Below are 14510 nucleotides of genomic sequence, written 5' to 3' on the forward strand. Positions count from 1 at the left end.
CAAAGCGGRCGAAGATGATGTTCAGCTTGTCTGGGAGCAAGACGGTGTCCGCAACGTGGCTGGTTTCCCTTTGTAATCCGTGATTGTCTGTAGACCCTGCCACATACGTCTCGTGTCTGAGCCGTTGAATTGCGACTCCACTTTGTCTCTGTATTGACGTTTTGCCTGTTTGATTGCTTCACGGAGGGAAAAACTACAGTGTTTGTATTCAACCATATTCCCAGTCATCTTGCCATGGTTAAATGCGGAGGTTCGCGCTTTCAGTTTTACGCAAATGCTGGCATCGATCCACAGTTTCTGGTTTGAGTAGGTTTTAATAGTCACTGTGGGTGACATTACCTATACACTTCCTGATGAACTCTGTCATGTGTTTGTGAAACGGAACATATCCGAACATATCCGGAACATATCCCAATCTGCGCGATCAAAACAATCTTGAAGCATGAATTCYGATTGGTCACGCCAGTGTTGAATAGACCTTAGCACAGGTACTTCTTGTTTGAGTTTCTTTCTATAAGGAAGGGAGGAGAAAAATGGAGTCGTGATCTGATTTGCTGAAGGGAGGGTGGGGAGCGCCTTGCAAGCATCTCGAAAAGGCACGTGGTCTAGTGATTTTCCTATGCAACTACAGTCTACAGTCAATGTGTTGATAGAACTTTGGTAGCTTTTTCCTCAAATTTATTTTGTTAAAATCCCCAGCTACAATACATGTGGCCTCAGGATATGTAGTTTCCAGTTTGCATAATGTCCAGTGTAGTTCCTTGAGGGCCTTTGTGGTGTTGACTTGAGGGGGAATATACACGGCTGTGACTAACATATATTTCATGCTTAACTTCTTTGGGAACGGGGGCAGTATTGAGTAGCTTGGATGAATAAGGTGCCCAGAGTAAACTGCCTGCTACTCATCCCCAGAATATAAGATATGCATATTATTAGTAGATTTGGATAGAAAACACTCTGACGTTTCTAAAACTGTTTGAATGATGTCTGTGAGTATAACAGAACTTATATAGCAGGCAAAAACCTGAGAAAAAATCCAACCAGGAAGTGGGAAATCTGAGGTTTGTAGGTTTTCAAGTCTTTGCCTATCCAATATACAGTGTCTATGGGGTCAGATTGCACTTCCTAAGGCTTCCACTAGATGTCAACAGTCCTTAGAACCTTGTTTTAGGCTTCTACTGTGAAGGGGGAGAGAATAAGAGCTGTTTGAGTCAGAGGTCTGGCAGAATGCCATGAGTTCAGTCAGGCGCGCGGCTGTGAGTTAGCTGCGTTCCTTTTAATTTCTAAAGACAAAGGAATTGTCCGGTTGAAACATTATTGAAGATTTATGATAAAAACATCCTAAAGATTGATTCTGTACATCGTTTGACATGTTTCTACAAACTGTAATATAATTTTTTTGACTTTTCGTCTGAACTAAGTGATTGYGCATTGAGCATTTGGATTACTGGGCTAAACGCATGAACAAAAAGGAGGTATTTGGACATAAATGATGGACTTTATCGAACAAAACAAACATTTATTGTGGAACTGGGATTCCTGGGAGTGCATTCCGATGAAGATCTTCAAAGGTAAGTGAATATTTATAACGCTATTTCTGAGTTTTGTGACACCTCTCCTTCTTTGGAAAATGGCTGTATGTTTTTCTGTGACTTGGCGCTGACCAAACATAATCGCAAGGTGTTCTTTCGCCGTAAAGCCTTTTTGAAATCTGACAGCGGTTGCATTAAGGAGAAGTCTTTTGTGACACCTCTTCTTCTTTGGAAAATGGCTGTATGTTTTTCTGTGACTAGGCGCTGACYTAACATAATCCCAAGGTGTGCTTTCGCCGTAAAGCCTTTTTGGCTTTCAGACACTGTGGCTGGATTAACGAGAGGTTTATCTTTAAAATGGTGTATAATACTTGTATGTTTGAGGAATTTTAATTATGAGATTTCTGTTGTTTTGAATTTGGCGCCCTGCAATTTCACTGGCTGTTGTTGAGATGGGACGCTAGCGTATATGCATATGAGGAAGCAAACTGACGTTGCTACCTTTCCACTAACGTAATTAGATTTCCTGTCTGATTCCCAGTTCGTCCRCTAAATAGCAGCTGAAGATCACGAGGTCTCCCGGCCACCTGAAACCAGATGCGTCCGGTTGGGCAATGAGCTCAGCGTCAAAACTGAACAAATTTTGACACCTGACATCTTAAAATGACCCTAGCGATTGGGGTGTTATTTTTTAAATAATAAAAATAGTTATTTTTTAAATAACACATAGACAAGCGAGGAAACATCCAACTTATTTTCCCATTCAATTTGCTCATAGAAAACGAGTCAGATATAGCAATGGTACATACTGGAGGATACATGCAAGGTAATGCATTGAGAAAGAAATGCATTGCATTATGATCACCAGGGTGTAAATTTGACATTTCAGTAATTTAGCAGATGTTATTATCCAGATTTAACAGACACTCCTATCCAGAGCGACTCACATCTAGTGCATTCATCTTAAGACAGCTATGTGGGGCATGCTTAGGACATTGCCAGCAGTAAGATTTGAGGTTGATTTACAAAAAGACAATTGTTTTCGAATGGTATGTCATTTTGTATTTTTTTACCGTAATTGACGGGATGGATATCCCTTAAGCTTAACGGCCATTTTATAGCAGGTGTACTCAACAGATGAAGAAGAGTTTGTAGAGATTCGCAATACAATGTTGAACACTTTTACTGTTGTTGAGTAAAAAACAATGTTTACCTCCGCTCTAAACAAGGCATGTATTACATAACACACACTGTAAATATCCATCCTTGAATGTGACCAACAGTATAAGGYGAAAGCTTGAAAAATTTAAATAAAATCACCCCCGAAATGCCTCGCTACCACTCAGTCACTGTGGCGACTCCACAATGGGGGTTGAAGGTAGAATCTGGCTCTAATCATCTTGAATCAGATTACCCTCAATTCTAACCTACACCATAAGAAGATGAACTAATACTTGAACCGGTATCAGTAGTTAGGAGCAACTTACCGCTCGGTGAAGTTTCCCCTTTCGTACAGGTCTAGGATCAGCTTCCCCTCCCCAATCCTAACCTTAACCATTAGTCGGGAAAATGCTAAAATGACTCAAGATCAGCATCTAGGGGCAAAATCTCCCTGCTCCCTTACCGCTCTGCCTCTGTGGCGAGACTATGATGATGTCCATGAGGCCCTCCACGTTGGCCAGCACCGTCTCCTTGCTGCGGCCAGTGTGTTTGTCCACACGCTGAATGGACTTAGTCTGCCAGTCCGTCCAGTAGATCCAACGGTCTTGCTGCGAGAGTCGGGAGAAAGGGGTTAGAGGGGAGGACACCGGCTTCAACTGGGGGAACAAGGTAGAGAAAAAGAGAGGAGAGAAAGAAACACAGACGAGGAAGAGAAAGAGGGAGGAAGAAAATGAAGGTCAGAGATGGAGGGAAGTAGAATGGTTCAGTTTTATGGTTCAGTATGAGTGGAGCAGGAGGGAGAGCAAGTGAGGCAGTGAACAAACAATTGAGTGGCGGAGGAGTGAGAGAGCAAGTGAGTGGACGTGGCAGCCAGGGGGAGGGGTCAGGTGGTTGATTGACAGCTGGGGGGGTTACCTGTGTGAGGGCGAAGGGGTGGGACACAGGGCTGACGAGGATTTGACGGAGCTTTCCGTTTAGGTCGGAACTCTCAATGCGGTCCAGGTGAGCATCCACCCAGAAGATCCTACACACACACACACACAGGAGTTAAACACACACATTCATAGTACATATACATACTAGGCAACATACTTTACAGAGATATTAGACAGAGACGAGAGGGATTTAACAGGAATTGACATCAAAGCTATCCATCAAGAGGCCAGAAAACTCCTGTACTCTACTATGATTTACTACACACAGGATTCCCACACCTTCTTAAACATTAAACATCAAATTCAATGACTTTTCAAGGACTTTCCAGGCCCAATTCCCTCAAATTCAAGGACCCAACATGGCATAGTTTGAGACACGGATCAAGGTTAATTACTATTACAACACTGAGAATTTTTTTATAATGAGAGCTAGCAGGCTTTACAGAAGCTCACAGAGAACAATTGTGTGAACAAGTGTGTGAACACTTCTCAATTGTGCTGTGTTACAGTGATGGCAGACTATGTGGTCTCTTGCTTTCTCTAACACAGCACAGCAAAATATATTGTGTATGTTGAGCGATAGAGACAGAGACTTATTTACAAGTTGAAGAGCTAAGTAACTCCTCGTTTATTTCATTAGCACCAGCTTAACAACACGAAACATGTCGCAGAGCAAAAACATGAGCTTTTTTTAAGTAAACAAAAACACATGACCATAAATAAAATGTTTTGCAACAATAAAAGATCAGATGAAAATGAATAAATAAATAATAAATAAAACCTTTACCCAATAAAACATTTCCCAGACCATTGTGTTCTGGGGTTGTTGGCCTTTTTGGGTCATTAKCTTTTTTTTTTTTTKATCACTTACTCATTGAGTAGTGTTTTGCTCCTTCTCAAACTGTTAAAACAGTGCAAAACCCTTGCTTTTTGCTGCTATACCCCTTCATTTGCTTTTCAGGACATTCACTTTCTCGTTGAGTAGTGTTTCTATTTCAGCTATTTGTGCTTTTTTATCTTTAGCACCCTTTCTCAGGCTATTAGACTTGGCAATAAGAGTGAGGTTTCCTGTGCTCTCCGCTTTGAGTGCACATTTGTCTGCTGAGGTCTCGAGAGCATTTATGTCATTTGTCTTATTTTCTTCCCTTTAAGTTAAATCTATTTCATCTATAAGGTCTTTTCTCTTTCTGTTTTTTTGCTCATCCATTCTTCTCTGTCTGTTCTTCTTGATATGTCACATACCTCTGCCTTGCAGACGCAAGGTGAGAGTAAGACAGTAAGAGGAGTTGGTGGCAAAGTCTCCTTGATTTCTGAGCTCGTTGTCCTTTGACATATTCTSGTAAAAATKTRTCCACGCTGTCTTGGACAGGATCAAAGTTCAAACTCAGAGTGTTGGGCCTGGACAATGTAATCAATAAAATGTGAGTATTGTCAAATGATGTCGTCACAATSTTCTTCCATCACCCGATGACTATTTACAAGGTAGGTCWGGGCCTTCCTCAATTTTGATGTACACAGCATCTTTCCATTTCCCTTGGATCCAAGAAAGACAGATGCGAGACCAGGGAGTACTTCAATGGAGATTCCTCAATGAATTTGTTAACAGTTGTGAGCATACACTTCTTGCAAGCGATTTTGAAGTCCATCAATGTTTTCTGTACAATTTTCTTCCCAGCGGACAAGTCTCTCAAATTCTTTGAGTAACAAAGCCCAAGTCGACCTGTGAGGATGTGATTGGATGACAGGCTCACCTCGACATCAAGACGTTCTTTTGGGGTCTTCGCTTCTTTCATGAGGTCTGGCTTAATGAATCTGCTCATCAAGCTCCTAAGCACATAGAACAAGTCTACAGAGAGAAATGACACCATGGGCTTATTGGTCTGGAAGCGTGTGAGGAATGGTGTCACTTCTTTGCTCACTGACAAGATGAAATTCAGTTTTGCTGTCATGAGAGGGTCCTTAACGGCCTCCTGAATCACCTCAAAGGACTTTGTGCCTGGATTTGGACATCTCTTCTCTACAGCTTTCACATATGTTGCCATATGGGGTAAAATCTCTAAAGCTCTTTCAAGCACGGGCACATTTACAACCCACCGTGTCTTGCAAAACTTATGTGGCATTGGGGGATCTGATGATCCAAAGATGTTAAAGTAGTCCTCCCTGTGGGCTGGAGTATCCTTCAGAAGTTGGTACATAGCATGCAGTACACTGTYGACTTTCCACTCTGTTTCTTCCACTCCCTTCTGAAATGCTCCTTGTACAATATGGAGACGGCAACTGCCAACGTTTATAAGGTGTACATTAAAATCTAGGAGGGCCTTCTCAACCTTTGAGTAAAATGACCGATTTACATGTGGTCCATCCAGGAGATCTGAACCATGTTTTCCTTGGTAGATCTTCGGTGCTCTTCTTATAGACCGCTTTAAGGTCCAATGCAGTCGCATGTCCCATACATTTAGAATCATAAAATCTCGTCACAACTTTGTCCTCATCCCATAAACGGACGTGAAAGTCACACTGCTTTGACTGAGTGTTTCTGTTAAGGCTCATCAAAGGGAAGTACATAGTCCTCCTCCCCAGCAGACAGTTTGTTTTAGACAACAAGTGCTTGAAATGAGGAGCCAAGCTATGCACACATAGCTGGACTTTGTTGCCCTGCATGCGAAGGTCTTGGCTATTGCACTGTCTGGGAACATCGCTGAGAACAGCACACCTAAGAGTAAAAAAGAAGAAGATTGAAACCAAACACTTATTTCTGTTTCTAGCCTGTGTGTGAACCTGTGTGTGTCACAGAGAGAGAATATGAAATATGAAAACAAACATAACATGTTCCTAAAAATTATTTAATGTTACAGGTAACAGTTTATAAACCATGCCACTCACCCCCATCATATTCAGACACTGCAATGTCTCAGCCCTCAGTGCGTCCTCTTTGGGAACACCAGTTATGATGGAGGTGGTGACTGTGGTAGAAGATTGTAGATTGTCTAGGTGGTGATGTAGATGATGACTTTTCCACATAGTTCAATASAGTGGGAGCTGTAAGAAAATAAGTGTCCAAGTCTGATGAATGACTAGCTAGCTGGCTAATGTTAGCTAGCATTAGTCATGAAAYGTTGTCACTAACAACTCTAGTGAACGTCCTTTAACTAAATGTAAACTTTCAGCTAACGTCATTTATTTTAAATGTTCACTGCACAGCTCTGCTTGGCGCAAGTTGGCTAACGTAACGTTAACAAATTAGCAAACTTTAGCAAGCTAGCACTATTGACAGGTTTGATTCTGTGGGAGAACTGACTGAGACRTCTAGATAACGTTAGCTAACAACAACATAGAAAATGTTAATTTGACTGAATAATTCTGTAATGTTAAAGTTAATTTACACAACCATGAAGAAATGAAGAAGAAACGGAATAATCTAGCTAACTAATTAACTTTAATAACTAAGTATGGTTGTTGTATTCCTTTCTACATGTTACCAGGGGTAGGACCTACCTGCTTTTAACTTGCAGATGGCCGTCCTGTGTGATGCTCCAGCAGCATGGCTCGTCACAGCCGCTTCGCCCATGGCGTGAACTTTAATTGATTTTCTGCAGGCTCTGCATCGGGCCATATGGATGTCCCACTGTCCCACTTAACAAGCCAGTCTTTGTAAATGTCTTTGGTGAGCCACGAGTCCTGGAATTTACATTTTCCCGGCATAGCTGAAGGTTCGCTTAACGTTACACGGAAGCCAAACTGGCTGCGAGCGTGTGCCATCGTGCATAAATTTATTTTGTCCCCCCACACCAAACGCGATCACAACACGCAGGTTAAAATATCAAAACAAACTCTGAACCAATTATATTAATTTGGGGACAGGTCAAAAAGCATGAAACATGTATGGCAACTTAGCTAGTTAGCTTGCACTTGCTAGCTAATTTGTCCTATTTAGCTAGCTTGCTGTTGCTAGCTAATTTGTCCTGGGATATAAACATTGASTTGTTATTTTACCTGAAATGCACAAGGTCCTCTACTCCGCCAATTAATCCACACATAAATCGTTTCTAGTCATCTCTSTTCCTTCCAGGCTTTTTCTTCTCTTGRCTTTATATTGCGATTGGCAACTTTCATAAATTAGGTGCATTCCCGCCACTGACCTCGTTTGTCTTTCAGTCACCCACGTGGGTATAACCAATGAGGAGATGGCACGTGGGTACCTGCTTCTATAAGCCAATGAGGAGATGGAGAGGCAGGACTTGCAGCGCGATCTGCATCAGAAATATAACTGATTTCTATTTTAGCCCTTGGCAACACAGACGCTCGCGAGCATTGTGCGTGCAATAATTGAATAACATAGATTTCTAAATGTATTTTGCAACGCTCGCGCACGCGACGCGAGCAGTGTGGTCAGCCTGTTAGGTTTCTCGCTTGCTTGCCGCTGTTTAACCTGGATCATTCGASTTCAATCACTCATGCACGCACGTGACCRTCGCACATTCTCGAGGCAGGTGGCACGTGAAACAAAGACGAACAGACGACGGGAGACACATGCAGACAGTTGAACGTAAGCCTATTACTGACTTTAAGTTTTTATTTTTTATTTTTTTTTAAATACCTTACATTTCTATTCATGCACAAATTATATCAATTCAAGCACTTTCAATAACCTTGATTTTTTTCTCTCAAATTCACAAACTTTCAAGGATTTCAAGGACCTGTGGGAACCCTGTACACAAAACAGAATGTTCTGCAGAAAATAATTAGATTTTCTCGACTGAGATCTGCTTTGCATGCTGTTAGTTCCTAATATTTTCAGTMTTTCTTTCCCTGTCTGTCACACTCTCCCTCCCGCTTCCTCTGTAGGTTGACATTTATTGGGATGAGTCTTGTCCTGGAGGCAGAACTGAGCAGTTTCTGCTAGATGGGSCAGCTGCAAAGTCAACTTTGGCTATATTGTAAAAATTCATGAAAACAAAACTTTGCTTTTTGGTCTTAATTTAAAGTTAAATTAATTTAAGGGTTAGGCATTAGGGTTAAGGTTAGAGTTWAGGCTAGGCAGATTATATGACTTTATGGCTGTGCCAGCTAGTGACCACTCTGCAAGGCTGCCTCCAGAACAAGATTTATTATGAAAAACACTAACCTGCTCTCCCTCTCCCTCCCTACCATTCCCTCTCTCTCCTGCATCTATGTCTGTCATTCCTCCCTCTATCCCTCACTACCACTCCTCAACCTCCTTTATCTCTGACTGTCATTCCTTTATTCCCTCCCTCCCTACCAATCCTCACTCTCCTTTATCTCTGTCTGTCATTCCCTTATTCCCTCCCTCCCTCCCTACCAATCCCTCGCTCTCTCTTCTTTTACCTGTCTGTCATTTCCTTATTCCCTCCCTCTCCTACCCAATCCCTTGCTCTCTTCTTTATCTCTGTCTGTCCATTCCCTTATTCCCTCCCCTCTGCTCCTCCCTACCACTCCCTCTCTCTTCTTTATCTCTGTCTGTCATTCCCTTCTTCCCTCCCTCTCCACCACTCCGTCTCTCTCCTGTATCTGTCTGTCATTCCCTTATTCCCTCCCTCCCTCTATCTCTGTCTGTGAGTCCCTATTCCCTGCCTGTCTCCATCCCCCTCCCTTCCACTCTCTCGCTCTCTTTTCTAACCTGCGTGTGTCGTAGTCCAGTGTGAGTCCGTTGGGCCAGCCCAGGTCTGTGTTAATCAGAACTTTACGGTCTGATCCGTCTAGGTGTGCCCGCTCAATCTTAGCAATGTGACCCCAGTCTGTCCAGAACAGGTACCTAGGGAGACCAATGAAACAATGACAACCCAGTTCCCGCATCCCCCGCCGCCCCACACACACACAAACACACTTACAAACGCCCACAAAACCAATCTCTTCCACTATACCCTTCCACCCTCTTCCCCCAACCTTAACACTTTCCCCCCTCTATCCCTCCTCCTCTCCCCCCTCTCACCCTTTGCTGGGAAACACAGCGATGGCCCTGGGTTCATCCAGGCTGTTGTTGACTAGTACTTTGCGGCTGGTCCCGTCCAGTCGGGCCACCTCGATGGTGTTGCGACCTGTGTCCGTCCAGTACATATTCCTGGTCACCCAGTCCACAGCCAGACCATCAGTAGTCTTCAGACCCTGGCTTATCACTGTCTCCATCCCTGTACCATCCAGGTTGACCCGTCTGACCAGCACAGGAGAAGTTAAGTCAAACAATGAATCAATCAATCAGCAAATCAATTAGTTATATCATTTATTAAATCAAATCCTACTGCTCGAATACATTAATTGCAAAGAGTTAAAACGCCAAATAGTAAGAAAAAGTGACAGTGACAAGGATGAATTCCATGTGTGGGAATGCATGCATGTGTGTGTGAGTAAGGGTGTATTTATTGAACGTGTGTGTATACACTGAGTATAAAAAACATTAAGAACACCTCTTCACATGACATAGACTGACCAGGTGAATCCAGTTGAAAGCTATGATCCCTTATTGATGTCACTTGTTAAATCCACTCAAATCAGTGTAGATGAAGGTGAAAGAAGGATTTTTAAACATTGAGACATGGATTGTCTATGTGTGCCATTCAGACGGTGACTGGGCAAGACACAAGATTTGAACKGGGTATGGTAGTAGGTGCCAGGCGCACCGGTTTGAGTGTGTCAAGAACTGCAACACGGCTGGGTTTTTCACGCTCAACAGTTTTGTGTGTATCAAGAATGGTCCACCACCCATAGGACATCCAGCCAACAGCAGGCCGGTGGTTGAAAACAGGTCATTGGTGAAAGAGGACAAAGGAGGCAGAAACTAATTGTGCAGAGCAACAKACGGATTACAGTTAGTCAACTGACAGTTCAGTACAACATTGGTCCCCAAAGACCCATCAAATAATGCACAACTCGTTGTACCTTGACACGAATTGGGTATGGCAGCCAATGACCTTGCAGAGTTCCACTTATTTCAGCAAAAAACAAGAAACTGCGGTTGCAGTGGGCTAAGGGACAAAAACACTAGAGAGTTGAAAAAACATTGCCTGGTCTGATGAATCCCGGTTCCTGTTATTTCACGCTGATGGGAGGACTAGGGTATTTGGAAAACCCCATGAGTATATGCATCCATCATGCTGCGTTTCAACATTGCAAGCTGATGGTGGTGGTGTGGGGTGTGTTTTCATGGCACACATTGGGTCCCTTGCTAAAAGYGGAGCTACGTTTGAATGCCACAGGATCTCTGAACATCGTTRCCAATCAGGTACATCCCTTCATGGCAGCTGTGTATCCATCTGCTAATAGATTTTTGCCCCATGCCACAAGGTTAGGATTGTCCAGGAATGGTTCCACAAACATCACAGTGATTCAGATTACTGCAGTGGTCTGCCCAGTCACCAGATSTCAATCCAATTGAGCATCCGTGGGATGAGATGTAACAATCYATTTAGTGTAGAGATCCACTACCAGCCAACTTGACACAACTGTGGGAAGCATTAGGCCAGCATCCCTGWGGAACGCTTTTGACACCTTGTAGAGTCCATGCCTCAATGAATTGAGGCTGTTCTGAGGGCAAAAKGAGGTGCAACTCAACATTAGGAAGGTGTTCCTAATATTTTGTACACTCAGTGTATATTGTGTGTGAGCGTGTCTTTTTAGMATACCTGATAACATCAAGGCTGACATCGGTGTAGTACAGCTTCCCGTCCACGCTGTCGTAGTCCAGTGAGATGACGTTGTGCAGCTCAGGCACGGGCACATGCACGTCCGTGTGGTCATTTGTGTCCAGGGAGATACGTCGCACGCTGACCCGGTTGGAGAAGAGCAGGTAGGTCTCGGGGGAGTCGTCACATGACCTGGCGTCCCCCTTGAGGAGGATGCCGGTGGGACAGGCACAGGAAGTACCGTTGGGGCGGGGCAGACACAGGTGGCTACAGCCCCCGTTCCTTCTACCACACTTATTGAAACCTGGAGAGGGGGAGGAAGGAGCAAACCAAGTCAGACTTTTGTTGCAGGTACACAAATAGGGGTAGCAGCAGAATATTTACTGGTTTCAAGACATTCCCAATACATACAGCCAACTGATTCCATTGAAAGTGAAGTGAGAGAGGGAAGACGAACAATAAAATAGAGAATACAGGGGACAAATGGTGGACAGCAAATGAGTAAGTGCCACTCAATTCCAAACACACACCAACCAAACAACCTTACCAGATTTTTTACAGTCGTGTGATTTTCTAAAATGAAATGATGACAAGTAAGGTCACTCCCATATAGTTCTATGGTCACTCCCACTAAGACCAACTTTGAATGGTTGATGTACAAGGCTTTTATGGGACATGCGCAATAGCCTGGGGACGAGGTTAAACGAAGGCAAACCCCTACCCACACCTTCCTTCTTTGCTGTTCCGAGGCCAGTGTGCCATTGATACACTCACCCAGTGGCTTCTCTCTATCCACGGCCTGTATGTCCATGAGCCCGGGCAGGTTGCTGCATACAGTGATGGTGTTGGCGCCGGTGGTTTTGTCAGCCCGCTGGATGCTACGGCTCTGCCAGTCGGTCCAGTAGATGTGTGGTCCTAGTATGGTCAGACCGTACGGGTGCTGGACTGGGGATACCAGGGTTCGGCGGTTCAGCCCGTTCAGGTCTGCCGCCTCGATGCGCTACGGGAGGGTAAACCTTTGTTAATTCACTGACTCAATAGGCCGGTTTCCCAGACACAGAATAAGCCTAGTCCTGGATTTAAAAAAAAAATTCTATGAAGATTCTCCATTCTTCTTCTCCAATAGGAACACATACCTGTCATTTCAGTGGCAAAATGATTTCGCTATGGTGAGTCCTACTTTAAACATGACCCAGCTGTGTTAGAGCTGGGCTGGAACAAAAGCCTGCACACTCTGTAGCTCTCAGGATTGGTTGCATTATTTATTAAAATGTTATTTTACCAGTCAAGTCAGTTAAGTACAAATTCTTATTTACAATGATGGCCTACCCCGGCCAAACCCAAACGACACTGGGCCAATTGTGCGCTGCCCTATGGGACTCCCAATCACTACCAGTTGTGATACAGCCTGGAATCGAACCAGGGTCTGTAGTGACACCTCTAGCACTGAGATTCAGTGCCTTAGACCACTGCGCCACTCGGGAGCTTTAGATTTTCGGATAGGGCGACTGACCTCTGTGTGAGCGTCGGCCCACAGTAGTTGTGAGCCGGCACTGTCGATGGCCAGTCCGTTAGGCCAGCCTAGGTTGTTACTGATCAGAACCAAACGGTCCAAGCCATCCATCGCTGACCGCTCCAACTTAGCATGTTCGCCCCAGTCTGTCCAGTACATATACCTGGAGGAAAGAGAGAAATGAATGTCACACAGGAAGTCGTTAGAAGACCGACAAAGGAGGGCTAACTATTGCCCAATCTAAATATTCATGACGGGTAAACTTTTATTGCCCTGCAATAAAACACACAGGAACTAACTCTCTCACAGCAACTAACTAACAGTCTGCATATGATTATGCAGTAAATTGATAGTAAAAATGCAATTTTAATTGAAAAACAAGTGTAAAATCAGCACCTGGAGCTAAACACACTGCTGTGCACAGTGAACCTTAATTGACTGACAGCCAAACTCTAATTCCTTACCCCATCTCGTGGTAGAGGGCGATGGCTCGTGGGCTGTCAAGGTTCTGCCAGATCAGAACCTTCCTCATGGAGCCGTCCAGGTTGGCCACCTCGATCCGGTTCGTTCCGGTGTCAGTCCAGTAGATCTTTCGACCCACCGCATCCACCGCCAGACCATCAGTGGTTATCAGACCTGGAGAACGAGAGAAAGAGAGAGGAAGACGGAAGGAAGGAAGTAAGGAAGGAAGGAAAACAAAGAAAGAAAGAAAGAAAAAGAAAGAGGAAGTGTGGAAGAAAGGAGCGAAGGAGATAAAGTTAGGGAGAAGAGAAAGGATGAGAGGAAGTGAGAGAGAAAGGTGAGAAACGAAGGGTATGCAGAAGTATAGAAGTTGAAATAGTTCAGTGCAACAGATCATTTGTTTGACAATATAGATGAATATTCCTCTGTAATACAGCAGAAAGACAAAAAAGACACTAGCCTAGTACTATCTGTAATGTGATTCAGATATGTTTTGCTTTATGAAATAAAGTTGATTGATTATTTCCCTCACCTGTAGCGATGATATCCTCCTGAGCCGTCCCATTGATGTTAGCTCTACTCACCTTCTTTAGTGTGCTGTCTGACCAGTACACTTTACCTGCAGGGGGCAGTAGACACACACAGCAAGGTTTCAAAGACATCCTGTTAGTCACTGTTTAGTGTTAGTGCGTGCAAATGGAACAGCGTGTGCACATCAGTGAAACATTAAAAAGGTATCCTTTATAGATACAACTATACTAACTATATTCACGTCACCAAATAATTAATTACAACACAGTTTTGTAATGAAGGTCTACAGTAGCCTCAACAGTACTCTCTGGGGTAGTACCATGGTGAAGCCGGAGGCCAGCTAGATTCCGTCCTTCTCTGGGTACCTTGACTTCAATACAAAATCTAGGACGCTCGTGGTTCTCACCCTCTTCCACAGACTTACACAGTAATTATGACAACTTTCTGAGAATGCCCACCAACCTATCTTGCAGCACGAACTGACATTTTGTGATGTCATGGCTTTAGRAGCTTCTGATAGGCTAATTGACATAATTTGAGTCAATTGCAGGTGTACCTGTGGAGGTGTACCTGTGGATGTATTTCAAGGTCTACCTTCAAACTCAGTGTCTCTCTGCTTGAAATCATGGGAAAATCAAAAAAAAATCTGCCAAGACCTCAGAAAAAAATTGTAGACCTCCACAAATCTGGTTCATCCTTGGGAGCAATTTCCAAACGCCTGAAGGTACCACATTCATCT

The 14510-nt window shown here is 43.7% G+C and overlaps 1 protein-coding gene across 1 annotated transcript in view; it reads right to left on the minus strand.

Annotated features, from left to right (window-relative positions):
- Positions 1-14510, minus strand: part of LOC111973984 (low-density lipoprotein receptor-related protein 4-like) — a 255830-nt gene that overhangs the window by 51588 nt on the left and 189732 nt on the right. Inside the window, 5 exon segments of the mRNA XM_024001464.2 lie at positions 3157-3301; positions 3609-3717; positions 9267-9401; positions 9579-9797; positions 11266-11569. Of these exon segments, the coding sequence (XP_023857232.1) occupies positions 3157-3301; positions 3609-3717; positions 9267-9401; positions 9579-9797; positions 11266-11569 (912 nt within the window).

The sequence above is a fragment of the Salvelinus sp. IW2-2015 genome, linkage group LG15 (genome assembly GCF_002910315.2).
Source record: "Salvelinus sp. IW2-2015 linkage group LG15, ASM291031v2, whole genome shotgun sequence".
In the NCBI taxonomy this organism is placed as follows: Eukaryota; Metazoa; Chordata; class Actinopteri; order Salmoniformes; family Salmonidae; genus Salvelinus; species Salvelinus sp. IW2-2015.